This window comes from Gopherus evgoodei, chromosome 4 (assembly GCF_007399415.2).
Source record: "Gopherus evgoodei ecotype Sinaloan lineage chromosome 4, rGopEvg1_v1.p, whole genome shotgun sequence".
Classification (NCBI taxonomy): Eukaryota; Metazoa; Chordata; order Testudines; family Testudinidae; genus Gopherus; species Gopherus evgoodei.
The window spans coordinates 143,323,720-143,349,459 of NC_044325.1; the positions used below are offsets into that span (position 1 = coordinate 143,323,720).

Consider the following 25,740-nt stretch of genomic DNA (forward strand, 5'->3'; position numbering starts at 1 on the left):
TGTGCCTTGAAGATTTTTTTTCTCTCCTTTCCAGCAGCAGTAAAAACTTTTGTGGAACTGAAAGCTGTGTGCTTTCTGCAGACACCACTAAAAATGGGCTAAAGTCATGTCTTGAATGGTGATTAATTCTGCTACATCCTGATTAGACTGTTCTTGTTTTGCCAATGAAATTTGAGAAGATACATTTATATTAAATGATGATGGTATAAAACCTCCCAAAGGAAATGCACTTGCATTAACAATCTAATGTTGGAAGGGTGTACACTGCTATCCTCTTGTTTGAGGCTTTGATTGGCTCTTTTATGTGGGAGTGATTAATAAAAATCCAGCAGGGTCCTAAATGATGCTGCACTGTTTGTTGTTCAAAGGTATTAAGCAGAGTATTGCAGTAGGTGGTTTTGGTGCATGTGATCTTTTTTTAAAGAGCCTAATTTTGTATTTCTAATAACTCTTCAAAAATAAAGAGCAGTTTCGCCTAGTGACAAAAGGATTAAAAGGCCCCAGCTAGTGCAGAATGCAGCCAGTCGGAGTTGGACAGGCCAACAGGAGTTGGGGGGAGGGATAGCTCAGTGGTTTGAGCATTGGCCTGCTAAACCCAGGGTTGTGAGTTTAGCCCTTGAGGGGGACCATTTAGGGATTTGGGAATTGGTCTTGCTTTGAGCAGGGGGTTGAACTAGATGATCTCCTGAGGTCCCTTCCAACCCTAATAATCTATGAATTATTAGCACATAACATCTTCACATGTTTTTGTATTGAGTGCCCATCCCTCTTCCAGCTGCAATTCAAGGTGTAATCCTAAATGTTCTCAGAACTTAGTAGTTTAGCTTTTCACTTGACATCCTGTAGCCATAGTTAAGGCTGGCTGTAGGAATCCTGTTGGTCATTCTTTCTCTCACGCTGACTTTTCCAGGCTGGAGCAGAGCATTTTCAGTGGGAAGCCTTCTGGCCATTTGGAACTTGTTGTGCTCACTATAGTAGTTTGTTTGAAGTGCATACTTGGCAGTCTTCAGGGCAAAAATTTGGTCAGACTTTGGGTTATTTTTCCCCTTTACTCCTCCAGTGAGGATAATCTAGATATGGATGGTTTTCTGGGGCCACAGCAGTGAAATATGTTTTGAAACCTGTTCTGGGTAGTTTCTTGTATAGTTTTGGTTGGCCATCATTCTATCTTGTAGATGTTAAGGCAAGCAATACTTAAAAATACTACCTAAGAGAGCAAGCAACATTTGATCCTGCAGGCTCAGTCACTTGGCTGGTTAATGCACAAAGGCACCATGCTCAAGGCTAGTAGATGACTGGAGGGGATGGGGTCTGTCTTGAATACTGCATACATGGGTAGCATCCCAAAGCACTTGCAACACCAGAGACTAAATCCTGCAATCATTCTTGGTCACAATAGATAAAGCTCACATGGTAGCTTTATCTTTTGTGAGGTCTACATGATTTAGACCTAGATGTACTGTAATAGCTTAACCTACCACTGAACTGCAGCCACTCTCAAACTATTCAACAGTGCATAGCAGAATCAGGGGAAAAAGTTAGTAGTTAAAGCATTGTCTCGTGCTGTGGGATGTCCTAGTTAGAATTGTGCAATATGAAGGAAAGCAAGGAGACAGGAATTCTGATGATGGTAGGGTCAGGGAATAACATGGCTAGAAAAAAATCTCAAGTCTCTCCTCAGACACAGCATCTTTATCTTCAAATCAACTCCCTTTAAAATTAACCAGTTTTGTTTTTGCATCAAGTTGTGTACAGATGCAACATGTGGTTTTCAGTGGGGCGTGTCATTTTAACAGTCTTCCTAAGGTTGACTGAGTGAGGCACTGTGAACTGAAATGACTTCTCTGAGGTCACATACCATAGAGACTATTTGGCTCTGTGTGGATTAGCAGCCGGGACTTGGAGCCCAATCCTTTGCTGTAACTACTGGGCACATGGTCTCCTAGTCCTTGTATATGGTTAAGAGGGAGAGGGAATATGGGTTTAGGTTAGCCACTTACCAACTGTTACTCTTTTGAGGCTGAGGAGGATGTTTGGATCTTTAAAAACTTTAGATCCACTTCCTGCCATTAGCTTATTGTCTTAGATGTAGACTAAATGGATGAGATGCCCATTTTTCAGATAAGGGAATAAGTTTTTGACATGATATAGAAGTCTTAAAGAAATTTATTTTTGAAAGGCTTCACAGAAGCGTTTTGAAGAAGCATTCCTGATGCATTGGGAGGAGGAGGCTGCTCTGGATGTACAGGGCAGTATGGAAGAAGACGACTACAAAGAGAGAAACTAGAAAACTGACAGGCTCGCAAAGGAAGAGTTAAAAGAAACAATAACAGGAGTGGGCCTTGAAGGGAGGGCAAAAACATGACCCGAGGAATAGGCAAGGGGAAATCCACTGAAGAGTTTGAACTTGGAGAATCAGTCAGTCAGAGCTGCAAAGGTGAGGCAACTTTACCAGCAGCATTTTGAATGGACTGAATTCGGCTATTTGTGCCATCATCTTAATTGTCTATATAGTCTTGCTTTGTGCAAGCAATGCTACCAGGATCAAGAGTAGAATGTCTCCATGTGGCCATGTTTTGTTGCAGCACTGCCATGTTACATTGCACATCACTCAATAGCAACGTGACATAAATGTCCTTATATCATGGAGGAGGAGTCTGTCCTGCTGGACAAATTTAGAAAAATGATCAATCTAAATGAGGCAGAACCTTGAATGAGTGTTGTTCGTTAGACACAGATGTTATCATCTTCCCTCCTAGAAGCCCCCTTTCAGGCCGGGTGTCAAGCACTGAATACACCTGTAGTTAATATTTAATGGAGTGCTATTGTAACTCAGCCTTTTGAGTGACTGCTTTGTGGTTACAGCCTTGCTAGTTGTGGTTGAGTTCAAAGCATAATTAACTATCACAAACACTATTCTCTTCTAAACAGTGAAGATGGAGTTTAGTCAAAAGTTTTTTTATACAGATGTTTCAAGTCCTGTTCAAACCTAAACCTTCCTAAAAGACTGAGCAAATCCAACTCTCAGGCCTTCTGTCCTGGTGAATATCCGTGGTATTGCATGACTTTCCAGGACACACAACCACGTGGCAATTCTGTAATTGAGAGGGCAGAACCCTAAATATACACAATAATAGCACGTTCCTTCATATAACATGGTAATTATGTCACAAGATGGCATGTTGTTCAATGGCAGGTTACCATGTCACTTGCAATTGCCATTGGCAATTTTTAGATGGCCTAACAAACTTCAAACAAACAAGGGAGGAAATTTGTCAGGCAATTATCCTATAATTTGCATGTACTTCCATAATCAAAAGCTACCATGTAATTGCCAAGTTATTGTACATGGGTTCATGTAATGGAATGCTGCAGGAAGAGCAGCAGGCCCAAAGTTTCAGCCTTGAAATTGAAATGATTTTGCCACCATTCACACTGCCCTATGAAAACAGAGCACTAGATGTGGGCACTGTGAAGTGCAGACCTGTGTGTGTGGTGTGTGGGGGTTTGTTTTTGTTAGACATGGCCACCTCATGAGCTTGGGTTTGAGGCAGCTACTCCTTTCCTTTTAGGGGATATTTTGAAACCTAGACTCCTGGCTGCTGGCAATAAGCTATGAATAGACAGTGGTGGATTGAAACGGGTTGTGTATGTGTTTGCGCAATATTATATAACCACCGTCACTGGGGAGCATCTGAGTGGTTTACCAAGGTGAGTGGTAGCTGTCCCCATTTTACAGCTTGGGAAACAGTGACACAGATTGACTTAACCAAGGTGGCGCATGAGTTGATGACAGTCAGAAAGAGAACTTAGATTTCACTTGCTTTTAACCACTAGTCCATGTCTCCTGGAGCTGTCAACTTTGACTTTTTTTCCCTCTTTAAAGGGGAATTTCAGGTAGAGAAGACTGAAGAGCGAGAATATTTGTATTAGAGTTACTTATTTGGTGAGCACTTTTTAGTACCCCTTGCTAGATATTCCCTTAGATCATGTAATGTTCAAAACAAAAATAAGAGCTGTTTCCTTTGCAGCCCAGTTTCTTAAGCTGCTGGAGCCTGACTTTCAAAAGGTGGATACTCAGCACTTGCAAAATTTAGCCCCTTTAAGTCATCCGAATTTGGGTACTCAGAAGCCGAGGCACCCAGAACACTAGTCATTCTCCACATGCATTGCAGCAGATGTTGCTGTGACTGGCCTTCAGTCTTAAGGTTCTTTAACATAAGCATGACAAAAATGCAGAGCGTAGCTTCTACCAACTACCGAATGGTTCATCCAACCACTGTGGAAGTTCTCAGACCCTCGGCCCTCACACCTTTCAGTCTAACATTCAAAATTCTGGATCTTCTGTGATTTGATCTGCCCATTCATCCAGAGTAGCAAATACCATGAAGACTATATAAATAGCATTGCAGACGTTCAGCGATTTTTCTTCAAGGGAGAAATTAAATAAATAAAAAAAAGACTAAACAAATATAAGACTGCAAACTATTTTAAGACAGGATTATAAAATAGCTTTAGAGAACCAGGATAATCTTCAGAAGTAGGATGCCGAGCATCAATTGTCAACTGCTGAATAGAGGAATGGCCAGGACATCCCAGCATGAAATTCAGATGACTTTCTGGCAGCGTCTGTATTGAAGTAGAGGATGCAGAACAAGTCTGGCAGCCTTCAGGCTGAGCATTTGTAAACAACAGATGTTCATAACTGGACTCTTTGGAAGGCGGGTTGGAAAGTAAGGATATATGTCAATGCTCGAAATTCTTTGAGTTTACAAGGAGCATGAGCAGTGTCAGGAAGCCTTTCTTAAGACACTGATTTGAATCAGCAATTTACAGAGAAACATAATTTTAGGTCTTCAGAATCTTCAGAGGTTACTAATTTTAAAGGGGAGAATGCAAGTTTTTGGGTGGATTTGGGAAAATATTTTGACTAGATGACTACACTATTAAATAGCATTAAACTAAAATGGATTTTAAGTAATAATTATGATCATAGTGATATTTTGTCCTTTTTAAAATGTTTTTCATTGGAAATAACATCTTTTTGATTTCTCATCCTGGTTGCATTGGCCTACTCAGTGATCTTGTCTACACCTAGAAAGTTAAGACACATCATTCTCCACCAGTGGAGACTTGTGGAAACACGGAGTGTGCAGATGGTATTTTACCACTGTATCACCTGTCCTTGCCCCATGTAGGATTAGATGATGCAGTCATGGTTCAGGAGGTTTGTCTAGACTAAATCTTCTATCATTGTGACCACCAGTGGAGCTGCACACATGAAGAATTATGGAACTCCATTTTCCTGGTATAAATTCAGATTTTGTCAGTTTCTAGCCCTGATAGGTCATAATTCTAATGGGTACCTCAGGGGTTCTCAAACTGGTGGTTGGAACCCCTCAGGGGGTCGTGATGCTGTTAACATCAGGGGCTGCAAGCTGTCAGCCCCCATTGTAGACCCTGCTTTGCATCCAGCATTTATAATGGTGTCAAATATTTCAAAAAGTGTTTTTAATTTATAAGGGGGGGTTGCACTCAGAGGCTTGCTATGTGAAAGGGGTCACCAGTACAAAAGTTTGAGAACCGCTGGTCTACCTTGTTTCGCATCCCTGCCTTTGACACTGTGTTTTTAGCAGCCACTGTGCAGAAGGGGGAGTAATCCTGAATACCATGTAAACTAAGTTCTAAGGTTTGAAGACAGTTGAGCATTAGTTGCTAGATATCATGATTCAAAAGATAGTAGCTGCTACATTAATGTTGGAATTGATGAGAGATGGAGAATTAGTAAGATCATAATCATGATGCTGTGACTTGAAAAATCTATCACTTACTAGATCTATAAGCATGCTATATATACACCTGGACACTGATTCCCATATTCTACTGGCGGGGATCAACAGTTTCTAGCCTGAATTGTATATATCAGACTTTAAAATGGTCACTGATCCTTCAGTCCATCAGTACTATGGTTCTGGCACTGGTCCAAGAACCAGTTACACTGACCCATGGTCCAAAGTAACTTCCATTCCTTGGAAATGTTTTGTCTTCAGCAGGCTCTATAGTTCCATGCAATATGCATGAAGCACTTGGTCCTTGTGTCGCCAGCCCCTCAGGTATAAAATATTATTCTCCATCTCCATTCCCACAGAAAATGAAAGTCCCTTTTAATACTGAATACCAACTTAAATTAAAGGTAAACTGTGAATGTTTGGGATTTCACGTGACCTATTGTTTTCTCTGATTTCTTTCCTTCTGTTTGCAAATGCTGTTCAACTGTGGAAATGGAGGAGGTTCCAAAACAAAGGCTTCCATGTCATTTTCTGTTGATTAACAGAGAAAAACCATTGGATGAACAGAGTTCTACTGAATGATGGGTGCTGGAGACAGAAAAATTTCCACTTAAGAAAAGACTTTTTTTTCCCTTCAAGGAGGCATTCAAAAAGCCCGGTCTCAAGGGGGAAATGTTCTTAGCAGCAATTTAAAAGGCTGTCAGTGCCTTGCCTGCACTAGGAATCCTACTGTTGGCCAAGATTCAATGATTTGTACCAGTATTAGCAATGGTGCAAAAGTTGAGGAAATCAAATCTCTTTAGACACCGAGACCTTGTCTACATGAGGCTACATGATCTGTTAGTGAAGCCTATGTTTAAGGCTATCCTTTTAAGGTGACGTAAAATATGTTTTAAAAAAATTTAGCTTGTTCTTTTTTTGCTTTTTATGATGTATGAAGTCCAAGACGCTGCTGTTTTTCAGCACTGTCCCTCTTGAGCACCTATTTCTATCATGCCAACAGAAAATTTGCTTACTAATAAAGTTGAAGGGCAGTTGGAAAACTCCTGTACTCCCACAGGGTGAAATCCCAGGGCACTGTTAATTTAAAGGCTAAATCTTACAGAGGCTTACATTGATCACAAAGCTGTTCCCTGATGACACGTTCGTTTTCCTCTGGGCGGTTGTTCCCTGACCTCACCTTACTTTGCTCACTCAGACATAGTCCTCTTGTTTAGCAACTCTTTTAAGAGAAGGCTGTTTTCTGTTCCAGGGCTGGGCCGGGTCACCTCACTTCCTGAACAGCCCCTGTCCCTTACTCAGGATTTCAGTAGAAGGGACAAATGATCTGTTGGTCCACAATTTCCTTGGACAGATGTGGATGGGCAATTTAATAACTTAAAAGGCCTTGGATTAGTCTTTAGCTCTGCTCTGGAGACAGACAAAAAAACTTTGAAGAGAAAGCTGCAGGACTTTACAAAACAGCGCTCCAAAAAAATCCACGTGCCTTAAGAAACCATTACTTTGGTAAGGTTTTTTAATCTGTGCACAGCCTCCCTTACCCTCATTTCTCCCCACAAATGCTGAGATCCAGTCCAGCTAAGACTCACCTAAAAAGCTATGTAGATCTGCTGTTGTCACAGGACAGGCTTTAAACAAGGAGAGGGGTTTGTTTCAAGCCCTGGATCTGACTTTAGGAAGAGTTTGGATCTGGGCCGAATCAGCATTCTCCATGTGGACACCTCTAAACTTCGGGGGAAGTTCAGATCCAAACTTCGCAGTTTGGGCTTCGCAGTTAGTCTATTTTAAACTAATTCAAACAGATCACCCGTTGAAGCAATGCTGTCAAACCTAGAGGACTGGTGGGGAGTCAATCCAACTTTTACACTCCCATCTCCTTCGTGGGTGACCTGAAATCAAAAACAGAATAAAATGTGCCAGCCCCTCTGAGAACTGCAGTGTGCAAGAATAGCTGCAATTCTGCCTGTGGTTATGGCTAGAAATTGTATTTTTAACTTCTTGTCTTCAGGAATGGTTGTGTAGCTTTGCTGTATGCTGTGAAAACAGCTGCCACATTCCACCCCAGAGACTGCTGCAGTTCAGAGGTGGCTGAAATAATTTGTGTGTATATATAGCTTTTATTATCAGGGAGCACTTAAAAACCCTTCCCCCTTCATTTATCCTTGCCTCTGCATTTTCCAGTGCATCCTGTCTTTCCTGTCTGTCTCCTCTTGATTGTAATCTCTTCAGTGTAGGGATTGCCTTTTACCTTTTGTCTTTTACTAGTGCTGAGCACGTTGTCGCTGCCAACCAAATAATGAATCATGTTTGGAGTGAGAGGTAATAGACTTGTACAAATGCAAGATGGTATCACCTTAACAAGGTACTGAAGGGGTTAAGGGAGCCAACAGACGGAAATGAAAGGACTTTAAAAAAAAAAAAATCTGTTGGAGCAGTGTTGTGTTGTGGTTATCAGAGGTTGAGATTAGGGTGTGGCACTAACTGCTCAGACTTTAAAGTGACAATCCCAATTAGAATCGTGTGGTGTTGGCGATTATTTTTTCCTGCAAGACTGCCTTTCATGTGTGACCACATGCAGTGTGTCAACATGCTGTCTGGCGCCATTAGACACCAGCAGTTTTAGTCACCGAACTTTCATGGGCCCTTGGTATTTCTGCTATGCACCTTCTTAGAATAGCTTTGGGTGTTACAGTGCAGCAGTTTTGGACAGCTGGGAATTGTCCATTTAACTTTATAATCTCTTATGATGGCTAGAGTCTGTGCCTTGTTTTATTTGAAAAATAAAGCACATCTGTCATGCTGCACTCTGGCCTCTTGCATAGATTCTTGTCTGCAGCTACATACTTTGTCAGCTCTTGCAAGCTAAGCAGGGAGAGACTGGTTTAGTACATGAATAGGAGACATTCAGGGAACAACCAGGTGCTAGTTATTCAGTAGGTGAGTTTTGTCTCTAAGCCTCGGTAGTTCTCCATGCTCATGGTTCCTAGAAACGCCATCTTTTAGATCAGTTGTAAAATCTAGCTACTGATGATTTGTCCCTTTGTTCTAAACCGTTCAGTAATTGGTGGGGTGGCCACCATGGTAGGAGATGCATTGGAAAGCTGGGGACATGGAGGTGGGCGGGAACAGACATTTCTAGTGGGTGCGGACACAGATTGTGCAGGCTGGCTATCAGGCTTCACACAGCGGTAGCTGTGCAGGCTGAGAAGGGAGAGTTGTCAGCCCTGAACTGGCCTATGTGAGAATAGTGAAGAAGTGAACTGGAAAAGAAGCAACAGATCCTCCTCAGGAATTGGAGACAAGGTGTCTAGTGGTTAGAGCGGGAAACTGCAAGTCATTAAAATGCAGGCTGTATTCCTGACCCTTCCACTACCTTAAGTGAGAAGTTTCCTCTGTCAGCCTCAGCTTCCCCATCTTTTAAAGGAGGATATTAATCATGCTTTGAGATCTTTATCAGAAAGACACAATATAGTGTTTTTGTCACTTAATGGTGATCTTACAAATCCTTGAAATTAATTTGACTTCTAGTTTGTGTGTGAAGCTGTCATTGCAGCCTATTTCACAAGTTGGCTTACGGAATATGTGGCTTTTACAGCAATTTTAACAGTAACTTTTCATTAGTCTGCTTGAGATCCTTTCTTTCATTCAGTTATGGACTAGAGATCATGTCTCTTGTCTCATGAAAGTTGAAAGTACATTTTACCGGACCTTGAGCCACCCTTAGAGAGAGTTTTTTAACTTAGTAAAATATGGCATTGTTTTTAACTTATGCTGAAAGCTATTATCTGGGCTGGAATGGGAAAGGGCAGGATGCAGAACTCCTGCTCCTTGTGTGTCCTGGAAGGACAGATGGCAATGTATGCAAATATAGTCCATTATTGGTGTGTGTATATGAGGTGCAGAAATCCTCCTTTCATGGGCAAGATTCTGTTACCAATTAATTCCTCAGTTTATTAACAAACCATCATTAACCACACAACAAATGCAGATTTCAGGTTATCTGGGGCAGTACAATAGGAAGCGCTTGATTTATATAGGTTAATACCTAGCAGTTGCAACTTTCTTCAGTACTGCATTGTGATAATTCTATCTGCTGTTGTCCATCAGCAGTATGTACAGTGTAGTACATAAACTACAGAGCCTAATAGTCTCTCTTAAATAAAATAATCTTTGCACTCTCACCCTTGATTTTTTTATTTTTTTTTTTAAATCAAAGCAGTAGGAGAAAATCACTAGCCCAGAATATCTCCAGCCCCCTTCCTTATACTCCAGACGTTGAAACAATCCAGATCACAAGCTTCAGTCATTTCCTCTGGTATGTTTTTAAGGGTAAGAAACAAACATCCAGATCAGCTGCTTTGAAACTATTTCTCTGTTTAAAACTTATCTACTTTGTACTGATGATCCAACCCTTGCTACTATGGGTTGCACAATGGAAGCCTACAGAGGCTTATTTTAGTATTATTCATGTTTATTACGGTAGTGCTTTTAAGGACTGACTGGTATTGGAGCCCCATTATTTCAGGAACTGTACAAACAGAATAGTAGGTTTTTACTGATTTGACTAGCTTACAATCTAAATAGACTGGGTAGGGGAATGGGTGTAACACACAAGGAATGTAAAAAATGCAATAGCAGCAAGTTATTTCCAGGTTTGTAGGGTTTTTGTTGAGTTTGGAGTTTTCTGTGTGTGGATAAACTAAATGGAGAGTGAGGGGAGAGGGCAGCTGGGCAGGGGAGGAGAGGATAAAAGGGGCAGTTGTGGAGTGAAACCAAAGTGAAGAATTGGAGGGAGGTGTAGGGAGGGGAGGGGAGCAAACAGGCCATCAGCTCATGCTAGAGAAAGTCCAAATCAAAACTGTAGCAAGTTCTCAATGTCCAGAGGTTGGTGCTTTTGCTCCCACTGACTGGAGTCTGACTGGCTCCTTTCTGCACATCTTAGGAATACTAGCGAGAAATCTGTTTGCCTTGGGGAGGTTGCTATCCATCTAATGAAGGATATGCACGGTGTTTTTGGGGATTGCATCTTAGTCTTGCAGAGGAATGGAGTCTGATCTAATTTTACTTTGGTTACTGCTTGACAACTCTTACATCTCTGGTGTAAAGCCAAAGTTCATCTTGATCTAATAAAAATCACTTTACTGGGATCTCCATATGCACATGTTTAACAGACCAGGTATGTCTATCAAATATTTATATTCAGAAAAATTGGTGCTGTTTTTTGCAGGCGAATGCACTTTGAGTATTGAATAAAAGATAGATATATGGATATTTAGTTATCTGTCTATTTTGCTGGATATATAACTGGTGTGTTAATTTTTCTATAACCACAATCTCCTATGTGTTTTTTACCATTCCTCAATCAATTGGCTATTTTTTCCAGTGAGAGGTTTCCAGTAGCTGAACAGCTACTGGCAGATGACAGAAGAGCTATTCATTTCCTTTTATGTGACTATTTCCACTAGGAACCCTGAGGAGGATTACCAGCAATCAATACCCAACAATTTGTGCTATTTGGTAGTAATTTTCATTCTTTGTGAACATTTAATCTTGCTTTAAAACATGAGCGTATTACTTCATTATAAACCCCTATTCAATAATGCACATGTCACACACACCACACCCCCAATTCAGATTTTGTTCAAAGGCCCAGGTGAGGATGGTGTAGCTGTTACTGTGTTAAAGAAAATGTGGAATGTGAAATTTGAAGGCTTTTCTTCGCAGTCAGAACAAACCCTGTAGTGCCGCTTGATCGCACAAAGAAGGGTAAATTGACAAATGCATTCCAAACCTTACTGCTATACTTTTAGAACAGCCTGTCAGTGAACCAGTGAGATCAGCTCTTCTGACAAACTTTTCTGTGATCTTTAACACACAAAGTCCTATCAAATGCCTTTCTAGTTTTCTGCCTAAAGATCAGTTGATTTAATTTTGACATATTGGTAAGAATAACTTGATATGGATTTTTATATTTGTTTTCGTAGAGATGAGCTTTTTAGGCAATTTCACAGCTGTTTGACACATTCTTGCTGTAGCCTGGCTTTTTAGAACATTTTAAATTTTGTCTCTTCCAAGAATTACACAACATAGGAAAAAAGAACATGTGTAAACAAATGATAAACAGATATAAGGGAAATTAAGTATTCCAGCCAAGCTAACAGGCCTAGTCTCCACCAACCCAAAACAGTGCTGCAGAATCCCTCAGGTACTGTAGAAAATCACTGCTTAGCTCTTGGCTTGCGTTCTGAAATGTTTCTTAAAACCTTGTACTTAAATTATACAACTTGTCGCTTTTATTGTCTCTGCAATGAGGCAAGGACGTTGTCCTCCTTATTTACTTGTGTTGGCACTAAAAATTAGTCTGTTTCATAACCTCATTCTTTATTGAACAAGGAGGGGGGAGGTCAGCCATGGAACATGGAGAAAGAAATTCCAAGATGGGATCATGCACCTCCCTGATAAATTGTAGAGGTGTGGTTACTCTATTAGTCGCAGTAGGTTTAAATGCAATGGAAGTATGTATAAAAGTATCTCAGAAATGCATATAGTGGCTGTACCTTCTCTCTCCCAGTGGGTGGTGGTTGATTGGAAATAAATCAAACAAACAACCCTTAAGTAATTCTTTATGAAATGACACATGTAGTAAAACAGAATCTTTAAAGGCAGATGCCATACTGACTCTTTGCTTAAACATAAGTATTTGCACAGTGGATAAAGTTAGCCTTTTAGGCTATTTATTCACTTTTCAGGAAAACAGCCAAGTGACTTTTTTTTTTTTTTTAAACCTCATTCTCCTGTGACTTATGTCCACTTGGAACCACACTGATTTCATTGTGTGTAAGTCAGGGTAGTTATCTGACTGTTGATAAAGCCTTGGTTGCACATTAAGTTCATATCTTTTTAAAATATGTATAAATATTGATTTTATATTGCAAACCGTTTCATTTACCAAAATAAAAAGTCATACAATATAGTGTTAAAGTAAACCTGATTACCACATCCAAATTACCATGGGGAGAGATGGGTTAAGAAAATGTTTCAGGGTTTTTTGGGGGTCTTGGTATTTCGTTGTATTGGCTTAGAGTAGATCCTTAAGTTTAGACATGTTAGGGAGAAAGGGAGGAGTGTAACTTGGCTGAAGATTCAGCTACAAAAAGTGTGGGGGGGAAATGCTTGAAATGCATTTGCTCATGCTGAGTTTGAAGAATATAGGATCTCTTCTTTAGTTTGTAGTTAAAGAAATTTAAGAGGGCTGTAGGACAGAGCAAACACTTGTGTCAGGGTTGAGAGGGAGATGATCAAAGAAGCAGCATCTGCTATATCTCAGAATCACTGTAAACCAGGCATAACAACACGTTCTGCTCTCTGCTTCTGGAAATAAAGATTCAGTCAGAACATTATTTGTTGTGGTGAGGGCAATGACCTGGGAGGTGCTAAATTCTTTGTTGTATTAAGGTAAGGTAAGCAGTAACCATTTACTGTTCTGTGCAACCAGCTTGGCTTGGTTGCAGTACTATGAGAGGCATCAGACTTCTTGAATATAGAATTGGTCCAGAAAACAATATTTTATTTAAATTTTACTAGTGCAGAAGCTTCATTATATTAAGTGGCTTTTTTTTTTCTGTTATGTTCATGCTCGGGACAGACCTCTGCTAGTTTACTGAGCACTTGAAAGGTTATTGTTGCTGCTAGGGTTCTTGTACAGGTCACCTGCCCACCATGGACAGAGGACTTATTTGTTTTGGAGTGAGAAGCATGTTATAACTGCGTAAGGGCTACTGAAGAGGAACACACCTATTGAATGTGTCTAAGAAAACTATATCTACGTTTGGCAGAGGAAATGTTACTAGAATCTGGCTGCCAGCAGCTTTGTTTATCATTTGTGCAGTGGGTAGCATTATTCTGATGCCAGTGTGGGTGGTGCCTAAATGATTGGATATTTGAAATCTGCTTACACTGTAGACAAGAAACAAGTCTATGGATAAAGCTTGCACAGTCCCTCGGTCAGTAGCGCGCTCTCTCTCCCTGTCACGGGTATCAAAATTCCCACATGCCTTTTAGAAGACACGATTCTCAGGAGCTACATATGGTATGTTACAGTAGCTACACTTCTGGCGTGGAATCTATAGAATGTGTGTTCAAGTGAATGATTTAGCCTGCTTGACCTAAAGTCCTGTCCCCCACATTGTTTCCATTTTGCATGCCCTGCAGGAAGGATCAGAATGTCCTGTCTCCAGTCAACTGTTGGAATCTCCTCTTAAACCAGGTGAAGCGAGAGAGCAGGGACCACACGACCCTGAGTGACATCTACCTAAACAATATCATCCCTCGATTTGTCCAAGTCAGCGAAGACTCTGGGCGACTCTTCAAGAAGGTAACAGCATGCTGAAGCACCCATGTTTTGTTTGACTCTGTAGAAAACAAAACTTTAGGTGTCTTTTTCTACTGTGACTCGCTGACTAGTTGGTTTGCTATCCTGTCTGCAGCTTGCAAATCTGTTTTCCTCATACACAACTGTACTCGGACTTCCTGTGATTGTTGTGGCTTGAGGATTCTTCTAAAAGGAATCTGTCAGTTCTTTAGTTTAATCTGGTGATTTGGTATCAATACAAGGATAATGGAGTACGGTTTAGTGGCTTGTGATATGCAGAAGGTCAGACTAGATCAGTGGTTCTCAAAATGGGGGTTGGGACCCCTCCAGGGGGTTGTGATGTTATTGCATGGGGGGGTCGTGAGCTGTCAGCCTCCACCCTAGACCCCACTTTGCATTCAGCGTTTATAATAGTGTTAAGTATATTAAAAAGTGTTTTTAATTTATAAGGGGGGTTGCACTCAGAGGCTTGCTATGTGAAAGGGGTCACCAGTACAAAAGTTTGAGAATCACTGGACTAAATGATCTGCTGGTCTCTTCTGACCTTATACTTTATGGGCTTGTCTACACAGTAGGTTTGTATGTAACAAGTCAAGGTGTGAATTTGCAGCACACTAGTTTGCTGAGCACAAAGTCGCCATGTGCTACAGGGCAATGAAAGCCTTAGCGCAGGGTTTGGCAACCTTTCAGAAGTGCTGTGCCGAGTCTTAATTTATTCACTCTAATTTAAGGTTTTGCATGCCAGTAATACATTTTACATTTTTAGAAGGTCTCTTTCTGTAAGTCTATAATACATAACTAAACTATTGTATGTTAAGTAAATAAGGATTTTAAAATGTTTCAGAAGCAGTGTGTCACTGAAAATCAGCTCAGGTGCCGCCTTCGGCACGCGTGACATACGTTGCCTACCCCTGCCTTCGCGTGTGGCCTGAGGCTCTGACTAAGGTTCATATATCCAAAACAAGGCCTGATTCTCCTTTTTACCTACTTAAAACACACATACGAAGAATTGCATATACTTTGTTTTAAAACTGTTTCAAATCTCTTAACTTTAGTAACAAGAATAAGCTGCCAACACTCATGTAGTACAGCCTTCCAATAACAAACCTATGTCTGCAATGGAGAGATTTCTGTTTGAACCTATATTGGGTTTCTATCTTGCCAAATGAAAACCAGAGGAAAAACCACAAAGGGAGTCATTTGTTAGGAATGACTTCTCTCATGAGCACTTGGAAATAGGCTTGGGCAGTGGGAGTGAGGGGCTTGTATGTTAAGAATTTATAGTTGTCCAGTTAATGAAACATGATGTGGAAGATTTGGAAAAACACTTTTAAACAATAATGAATTGGTCTCTTTTGAGATTTCTTGATAGCACCAGCTGACTGGTTAACTTACTAAAGCCAGTGCAGGTTTCAAGTGTTTTCTGTCTCATAGGTGTCTTGATTCTTAAGAGAGTTCTTCCCATTCTAACAAAGTTGGAAGAAAGGGCTGTAAAGTTTGTTGTGGCTAGCTAAAGAATAATTACATAGGCACTCATCCTGTGCAGTAACACTTCATGTGGGGATACAGATGAGGACAGTTTTGACAATATTTCCTGGCTGACTTTCATATCTGTCTTTTGCTTTCTGTGGTTCTAATTAGTCTTATGCTAAAATCAGTGACACAAGTTGTGTGTATGTGACTTTAAAATGTAAATCTGTTTAGGTGAAATCTTGACAGTAATTGGGGCCTTCATCAGCTTTTCACTGTGGTCTTGACAGCCGCTTGAAATGTCTTAAAAGAATGTGTTCTGTCACTCTGAGCATCCATATGTGCTTTAAACCAGTTAAGAGACCCCATGCGGTGTAGCAAGGTTTCGACTAAAATGCACAGCATTTTGCTATTGTACATAAAATGTTTATCCCAAAAAATTCACTTGAAGGGGCAGGGTAACCTTGCATTCTCATGATTGGAAGCAGTGTTCATTGCTGTATTATGGAACCTTTTTAGGTAGAGTGGCAGCTGATTTGTGCTGGAATGAAAATGGCAGCAAGTGTTGTGCTCCTTTTGAGTCTGTTTGCTGAGTGTTAATGCTATTGCAGCAATATGTAGGAGAATGTAATCTGATGCAGAAAATTTAAGAATGTGAATGACATGCTTCAGGCTTATGTTTGCTTGGACTTTAAGGTTTGTGTTCCTCAGGTGCCTCATAAGTAGAGGTGGCATCATTGTTTTTCAAGTAATGTCACAGGGAGACACTTTTTTTTTGACCTTTTAAATCTTTTTGGTAATTAAATTACAGTTGATTAGATTCTTACATGGGATTATTGAATGCCAGTTCCGCTAATCCTTCCAGAGGATAAGTAATCACTCCTCTTCGGGTTTAACAGGAGTTCTGCAGGAACAGAGTGGCTGAGAAAATGCAAGGCTGAGGAAGCCCCAGGAAAGCTGATAAACTCTCTTGTTTATCTAGAAACTGACATTCTCCGTTTCAGCCCTCTCCTCCCCTATACAAACATTTTCTTATCCTGTTCTGTTTTAGTTTGATCAGTGGGATTTGATTTTTATTTTTTGTGTGTATTTAAAAAAAAAATCTTGGCTTGTTTCTCAGACTGAGTGGAAGCTTCTCAGTCTTGTGAAGACGGGAGCCCCTCCATGTCAGAAACTCAAATAGTTTGGATTTAGTAACTAGATCCCAGGCTTACCAAGTTGGTTTAGTGCCAGGGCAGGTGTTTGACAGAACCTCTTGTGTTTATGCTCTGTTGCTAGAAAGGAAACTTGCATCCCAGTCCTATCCAGGGCACCTCGCTCCTGAGCAAAATGGCAAACGTTAAATGGAAAGGATTTGACTGAACTTAGAACCGCTGGGTATTGCACTTTTTTTTGGAGCCATTCAGCTTCTTGAGCCGCAATCTGTGTGTCAAGTGTGAACTAGCACAACTGCTGATAAAGGCTGGAAATAGAAATACTCAAGCAAGAGTTAAGTGGGCTGTAGAATCTCTTCTCTGCTCAACAGTTAATTGCAGAGTCATGGAGTTGAACGGCACACTCATGGGTTTTAAGATATTACATTTTGTATAACTACTAGTACTTAGCATGTATATAATGCAGTATGTGTTCAAAGAGCTGCACCAACTGCTAATTAACTTTCAGAACAAACCTGTTCAGTAGGCAAGCAAGTAATAGTAAACCTACTAATCTAATCTTCCTTATGCAGAGTCACACAGCAAGTTACTGTCACTGCCAGGAGGCTTCCTTTACTCTCAGCTGTGTGGCCCGTTCCTCCATATCATGCTAGTTTCTAGTTTCTAGACCTTTGGAGGGACAGAAAGGTACTGAGTGCATTTATGGTTCTAACCCAGTTTTAGGTGAGATGCTGTCTGAATCCCTACGTAGCTGCATATTCTGTATATAGATGGATATAAAGGTGTTCTTGAAAGTGACACTCGATCCTCTGCCATGATTACTGGGCTCTTCGGTGATGTGCCTGTCTTCCAGAATTGTGCTTTAACTGAATGGAGGCTCGTTATTACTAGTGTCTCCCATCCATCGAAAGGGAATCATAGAATAGGACTGGAAGCAAGCAAGGAAGGAAGGGACCTTGAGCGGTCATGTAGTTCGGCTCCTTGTGCCACAGCGGGATCAAATAAACCAAGACCAGCACTGATTGGTTTGTCTACCTGTTCTTAAGTCTTCAGTGACAGGGATTCCACAACCTTCCTTGGAAGCTTATGCCAGTGTTTAACTAGTCTAATAGTTAGATACAAGAAAGAAAACTTTCTAACCTAAATCTCCCTTACTACAGATTAAGCCCATTAGTACTTGTCCTATCTCCAGTGTATATGGTGAATAATCGATCATCATCTTCTCTTTAACAGCCCTTAACATATTTGAAGACTGTTATCAGGTGCGTCTCCCCCTACCCCTAGTTTTTTTCTCAAGACTAACCTTGCCCAGTTGTTCAACCTTTTCTCATGAGTCTGGGTTTCTAAACCCTGTATCATTTTTGTTGCTCTTCTCTTGGCGCCCTCCAGTTTGTCCACGTCCTTTCTGATGTGTGGTACCCAGAACTGAACACAGTATTCCAGCTGAGGCTTCACCCGTGCTGGGTAGAGCAGGACAACTACATCCCATCTCTTACATACGACACTCCTGTTAATATACTCCAGAATATTGGCGTTTTTTGCTGCTGACTCCATTGACTCTCATTCAATCTGTGATCCACTATACTCCCCTGATCCTTCACAGCAGTGATGATGGCAAGTTAGTTGAAGGACGGGCTGATAAGAAGGCAGTTGGCAGGAAGTGGCTCAGTACAAGATGTGTGGCAGATTCTCTTTGGGAACCAACTACTGTTATACAGAATTTGGAAACCAGACTTGTATCCATACTGATGAGAAACTCAAGGAAGACTTTTTTTTTTTCCTTCTTCGATTTAAATTGAGGTTTCTTCTTCACGCTTTTCATGTAGTGGGAGTGGCGGTAACCACAGCAGAATGTGACGGCAAGAAAATCAGCCTCATTTTAGCAGTCCAAAACCAGACCTACTTTGTCCAGGAGGTACAGGGGAAATAAGGTAATGAGAGCCACCCCCTTTCCTTCCCTCCCCTGTGAAATCCACCTTTTTGGATAGAGCTCTTTAATTATAGATGCTATTAGCTTGGTTTATTACAAGGATTTTTATTTTACTGTTTGTACTGGAAAATGTAGCCATTGGGACAATACTGCCGGTCTCTCACCTCAATAAAAGGGAAGTGGCTACCCTTTTATTGTGGTCAAGTCACAGAGTAACAGTCTGTGGTAGAAGCAGAGGCATGTTTACCACTTGGACATAACTGAAGATCATATGAAAATTTAAGTCACCCTCATCACTTTAAATGCCATCCAGTCCATGTACTTTGTCCTGTGTGTATATTTGTATATGTGTAAAACAGAACATACAAACAAAAACTGTGGAAGGACCTGACATTCAGTAAAGTATGTTCTCTTTTACAAGGGCTGTTTGCTTTCTCCACCCAGAAGAAAGATGTCTTCGGAACAATGGCTGTGCAAGGTTGCCAGCACCTACAGCCTTGCTTATGTCCATGAAATCTTTTCAGCTGGATAAAGATGCTTTCCTATAAGAGAAGCGATGATTCTTCTCTTGAAGTAAGAAATAATTTAGAAATGCTGCAAATGGAGTTACTTTTCTATCTATAAAGTGTGTGAAAGAGATAAAAATACAGTCTGAGAGCTATGACAAAATTGTAAACTTCATTTTGTGCACTCACATCTTGCTGCTCTTTGTGGACATATTGTGATGTTGCGTCTTCCGTATCTTGAGCATGTGAAAACACAAATTTTTACATGTTTTGTCCAGGAAAATCATGTGGAAAATACCCATTTTTCTTAGTTCTTTTGAAAGAGAGAATTCATTTAATGGTAGCAAATGTTTGGCCTATGGCTAGCTGTGGAGAGATTTATGCCCAGGAATGATCCAGTGGGATGTAAGTCCTGCAGTGGAATGTAGAGAGGGATGTGATATGGGTTGTCCTAATCTATTTAAGATAAAGGTAATGGAATTTGGAGCCATGACACTACAATAAGGATTTAGACAGAATTTGGGGGACTATCTCTGATTTAGGGCTTTATAACTTACAGCCAGTGCTTAGGGTTGTATGCACAAATAAACGAGCATAGAGCAAGTACAGCCTGCTGTGGTAATCTGGCCTTGAGGCTGCAAAGGCCTGGATGGCTGTGGGTAAGGTCCATGGTAGAGAGAAACGGTTGCAATGGCTGGCCCAACCATAGAAGGAAAAAAATTGTTCTATCACAGCTGTTGTCTGTGAACCCTGAAGCAGCAATGGATCCCATATGGAAGGATCCAGTCTTGCTGTGAAATAGAGCAACTGACATTTCTGGAAATGTGGATTTTGTCTCCAGCTGCTGGAAGTGGGTGTTATAACCCTTTGGCAAAATATCTACAAGCGGAGACACATCCTGCTGTGTTGCCCTCAAAGACCCTCTGTTACAAAAGGAAAGTATTACAAGAAGGATGCAGCATTGCTAGCAGTCAAATCCTGTAACAAACCCTGTTGACTACTCTGTCCCCATATCTACTTTAGAAACACCATCAGAGGACCCAACCATACCATCATTCACCTTCACATCTACTAATGTGATATGTTGTCATGTGCCAGCAATGCCCCTCTGCCATGTATATTGGCCAAACTGGACAGTCTGTATGTAAAAGAATAAATGGACAGAAATCAGGCATCAGGAATGATAACATACAAAAGCCAGTAGGAGAACACTTCACTTCAATCTCCCTGGACATTCTATAACACATTTAAAAGTAGCCATTCTTCAACAAAATAAACTTCAAAAACAGACTTCAAAGAGAAACTGCAGAGCTACAATTCATTTGCAAATTTAACACCATTAATTTGGGCTTGAATAGGGACTGGGGAGTGGCTGGCTCACTACAAAAGAAATTTTCCCTCTCTTGGTCTTGACATCTCCTCATCAATTATTAGGGTGACCAGATGTCCTGATTTTATAGGGATGGACAGTCCCTACATTTGGGGCTTTGTTTTATATAGGTGCCTATTACCCCCCACGCCCTGTCCTGATTTGTCTCACTTGCTGTCTGGTCACCCTATCAATTATTGAGAGTGGACCACATCCACCCTGACTGAATTGGCCTTGTTAATACTGGTTCTCCACTTGTAAAGTAACTCCCTTCTCCATGTATTAGTATATTTATGCCTGCATCTGTAATTTCCACTCCATGCATCTGAAGTTGTTTTTCTTTTACCCATGAAAGCTTATGCCCAAATAAAGCTGTTAGTCTTTAAGGTGCCACCGGACTCCTTGTTATTTTCGTGGATACAGACTAACATGGCTACCCCTCTGATACTAAACACTAACATGTTTTTCTTTTAATATCAATTTATTTCTGAAATCCCAGTAGTGATTGTACTTGAGTTGCATGTAGCTTTTCAGATAGCTGCTGTTTTTAGCCTGCAGTGTTAGGCTTTCCTGTGCCCTAGGAGGACTGCATGGTCTGGCTCTATCTAATTACGTTTTTTCTCTCCATATCTTATAATGAAGAGATCCCTTTTCAGGGCTGTGATATGATGTGAAGGGCCTTATTTGTTGGAGAACTAGATGGAAAGTTGCCAACCACTTCAAAGGTATCTCTGCTGATAAGGGGAGTCAGATTTACTGCCAAAGCCAACATTCAAGTGGTGTCAGACACTTAATGTATTGCTATGGTTTCTTACTGGCTGCCAGTCCTGTTTGCTGCTGCACTGAGGCTTCCCCATAGAATGTTTTAAACACTGAGTATCAGGGTGTTGCATCTGTGTGCAATGAGAGTGGTCTTGGACCCTTGGATGCAAACAGCAAAAAGCAAGAGAAGCAAAGGATTTAAAAACCAAAGGAAGCAAAATTTCTCTTGCTTTGAGAAAAGGTTCTAAAATCTGAGCACTTCTAGAGGAAGAGCTGGCCAGATATACTCTGCACAGGTCACTCCAGTGCCACCTCTTTTGGGCAGCTAGCTTAAAAGTGCTCCAGGTTTCCATGCTTAGCCTCCACACTTGCAACCCTGCCAGTCCGATGATGGAGACTGCTCAGTGATACTCGGGCTTCTCCTTCACAAGGTATGCGACTTTGGAGAGTGAAGAGCAGAAAGAAATAAGGGAAAGACTGGGCAAATGACCAGGTGTAGGGAGTTTGTGAGAGTCCCAGCTTGGGTGGAGAGTAGCAAAAAAGACTTAAGAAAGCCTGGTGGAAAAGGCTCATTGAGGATTCCGGTGTTGAACTGATAGGTTGTTGAAATGGAGAGGGAAGGGAAAACATTCAGTATCTGTTCTTTGGGTTTTTTTTAATTGACAGGAAAACAAAATTGGACAACTTGTGCACGTGTGTGCGAGAGAGAGAGAGCTAGCTCTGTGTAGCATGAAAGCTTCTCTCTTACCTAAAAAAAGTTGGTCCAATAAGATATTTCCTCACCCATTTCGTGTCTCTAATATCCTGGGAGCCACACAACTACACCGCATACACGAAAACAAAAGTAGCTCAGCAAATTCAGATTTTTCAGGGGCTCTTACTTTTCTGCAGTAAGGAAATCAATAAGGGCCAGATGCACAGCTGGTGTAACATTGAATTGAATGGAGCGACGCCAACTTAGAAAAGCTGAGGGTCTGTCTTTTTAAATGTGTAATGTACTGAGTGGTTTAACCATATCATTTTACGTCCACATGGTGCATTTTGGTCCTCTGCTATATATTTTGGAGAGATTCACTGAACATTGCACTGCTTCAGTGCCCTTTTATCTTAGGGCGTCTCTGCATGGTCCTGCTGTGCAGACTGCTGGGTGTGAGTTGCGGCATGCACTGAACTGTTGTGCTGTAACTTCCCTGTGTAGGTCCTGCTACTGTGAACTAAAAGGTACCTAGTTTATGATAACTTAGTCCCATTTTAAACAAGCCTAAGATAAGGTGGACTGAGTACCTTTTATTTCGCACTAGCAGGGTCTATACAGGGCAGTTGAAGAGCAGCATGTTAGTGCTCTGCAACTCAAACGCTGTAGTCCACACTGTGGGGCTGTGTGGATAAGCCCTTTGTTTCATGTTATAGCAGAAGAGACCACAAGCTGAAAAATCCATCCAGAGACTATTTTGTGTTGAGGGAAAATGTTTAAATAATAGAAAGGAGTCTGGCCCTGCAGCCCATTAGTCATTTGACTTAGTCCATTGACTTCAGTAGGAATCTGACCCCCTCGACTTTATTGGAACTACATGCGTGAGTGAGGGTGATAGCAGCCGTCTCAAAGCTGTATATGCAGTTTTTATATAGAAAAATAACACAATCTGTAAGAATAGCTGACCATTCTCTGTGAATAAACCAAACCAAGCGGAAATTCCAGATCCTATCTGGCCATAATAGCAACAAATTCGTGCCTCTAGGGGGTGAGTTAAATTTTTTCTATTCTTCCCATAATTAATGATGTAGCCCTGTGTTCAGAAACCATAGGGCTCAGAGACACAAGTCTCAGTGCAAGCCTGCATTTCCATTCTGATCTTCTCACTGCCTGTCTTGGGAGAATGTATGGCTTTGATGTTAGGTTCCATTCTTGTGCAGACTCCTTTTGATTCTCTCTATCTTTGTAGGAGGCGCTCCTTTGATTACTCCATAGTTACCCTGGTTGAGCACAGCCTTTAAAAAAAATTTTTTTATGCTATTTTCCATTTGAGTTGGTTCTCTTCCCCCGCCCCATTCTCTTTATCTCCTAACTGACTCTTGGTTATTACATGGGCCCTTGATTTCTCTGCATGGTGTAAGCTTTGTATTTCTGGTATGGTTATCGGATTCTTCCCCCACTGATGACTCTCTAGTGGGGTCCCTTGATGATATTTATACGTGCACTTTTGAGAAGAAGCCTTTTCGGTTTGGTCTCATTAGTCCCTAGTTCTCTGATCCTTGTTTGATGTCGTCCCTCAAAGCAGACTGATCTCTTGTGTTTAAGGAAAACGCCTTTTTTATAGAATACAGAAGTCTTCGTTTTTATCCAGTCCCTGGACGTATTTTTCTCTAGTACATCCAGCTAACTGGCTTTCTATAACAAAAACATCAAGTTAAGTGTTTGTGTAGCTGTTTCTTGGTGCCATAACTTGCTTCACACTTAAGTAGATGATTGGGTAAGTTATCAGCAGAGGTGGAAGCAAAATGTTAGTGGTGTTGGGAATGTATCAGTGAGGAAGCAAAGTTAATCTAGTCAGCTGCCTGCTTCAGCACCTCTTCCTTCACTGGAGGCTTGCAGGATACAATCTGTCTCTTCCCATGACCTTATTTCCTGATACTCATGTAGAGGCCAAATTACCCTTTTAAAATAATACACCAGTATTTTACAGTAAAAGCACAAAACACGACATTATCAGTGCAGCCCTATCCACTGCATCACACTCGAGCAACCAGTCTTTGCTTTCAAGGTTCCTCGCAGCCTATCCCCAGTGTAACTATCTTCTCTCATATGAGATTGAGATGTTGACACCCATCTCTGATCCGCTGATGTTACCATCCTTCATTGCCCTCTGGTTTTAAATTTTCAAACAAGCACTTATGCGCTTTCTCCTGTGCTGCCCCTCACAGTTGGAAGAAGCTCCCCATAAACATCTGCAAAGCTACATCATTCTCCTCCTCCAATTATTTCCTTAACTCATTTGCCATGATGCCTAGAAAAAATGTAACAATTGGGCTACTGGCATACTGAGACCACTGCCTATCATTCTGACCAACATTCTCTTAGTTTCTTATGCTTCCCTGCCTGCATCTGTTGTCCCTGGTCTTAAATGTAGATTATAAGATCTTTGGGGTCGGTATCTTCTTCTTCTGTTTGCATCGCACTTACCACAATGAGATCCTGAACAATGACTGCAGTACAAATAATTTAAACTATAGTCTCTTGGATCATAATTCTAGTTTGACACCATCTAGCAATAATTCTGCCCGCAGGATTCTCTGGGCTGTTCTCTAGAGAGAACATTTTCAGAACTTGTGTTCTGTACTCTCCTGTTGTTGTACTGTTCCTTTATCCAGCATTGCTTTTGAGAGACGACACTTTGCGATGATTCTACTTTTAAGTTGACTTCCATTCTTGTTGAAGTTTTTTTATCATAGCAGACAATGGCCCTGTCAATGGGTGCTTCAGCTGCATCCCACACCATTATGCAGGAAGCCAATTTGAGATGCGCACAAGATTTAACTATCACCATCTTTGTGTGGTTTAAATCTCTTTCAGCTGAGTTTATACCAAGATACCAGTGGCAATCCAGCCCCAATTCCAGACGCTTAGATGTCACAGCTTCCTGCAAATCTTCTTTCAGGAATACGGGATTCCTTGTCTAAATCCCTGTATTGCTTGAGTGGTTTGATCATGAAAGGGACTCTGTCCATGTGGTGCACTGTATTTGATGTGAAATGACAGTCCACAGTGAGAACTGGTCAGAATTCTGGTAATCTATGAAGCAATACTACACCGTTAATTTTTTTAAAGGGGCACTTGCTCAAGACCTGACAGACATGAAAATTGTGCTGTTGCTAAAAATCTTATGGGAGCCACTGGGAAAACAATAAATATTTTTAAAATCTAGCACTCACAGATAATTTGCTTGATTTCTTGTTTAATTTAAGACTAATAGCAAAACCATCAGATCCTTCTAAAGCTAGGTCTCCACACCCTTCAATCCAACTCGCATACTCTATCTATATCTATCTATCGAAACTGTCACTAAGGTGTGTGTGGGAGGGGAGGGGGATACATCCATTACATGTTCACTACACCTCCACACTTTGCCACGGAATCCCCTTCTGCCTTAATCTTTCATGTTACTTCTGTTACTAATGATGCTGTTGAATGGAACAGGCAGGAAAATAAATCATGTTGCTTTCTGTTACCATAAATACAGTTGTGGTGTGGTAATATCCATATTTGTCAAATGAGAGAGGACAAACTGTAGAGGAAAAATCTTACTGTCCTAATTGTAATAGTTCATACCCATGAGAGTAATTTCTGCTGAAGCAGTATGTGATTATTGAGTTGTTTAACCCTCTCCCCAT

The 25,740-nt window shown here is 41.0% G+C and overlaps 1 protein-coding gene across 5 annotated transcripts in view; it reads left to right on the forward strand.

Annotated features, from left to right (window-relative positions):
• Positions 1-25,740, forward strand: part of SRGAP2 (SLIT-ROBO Rho GTPase activating protein 2) — a 255,349-nt gene that overhangs the window by 142,250 nt on the left and 87,359 nt on the right. For all 5 annotated transcript variants that reach the window (XM_030561620.1, XM_030561623.1, XM_030561619.1 and 2 more), the window contains one exon: positions 14,001-14,163. In XM_030561620.1, coding sequence (XP_030417480.1) covers positions 14,001-14,163 — 163 coding nt within the window. The remainder of the gene's footprint in view (positions 1-14,000; positions 14,164-25,740) is intronic.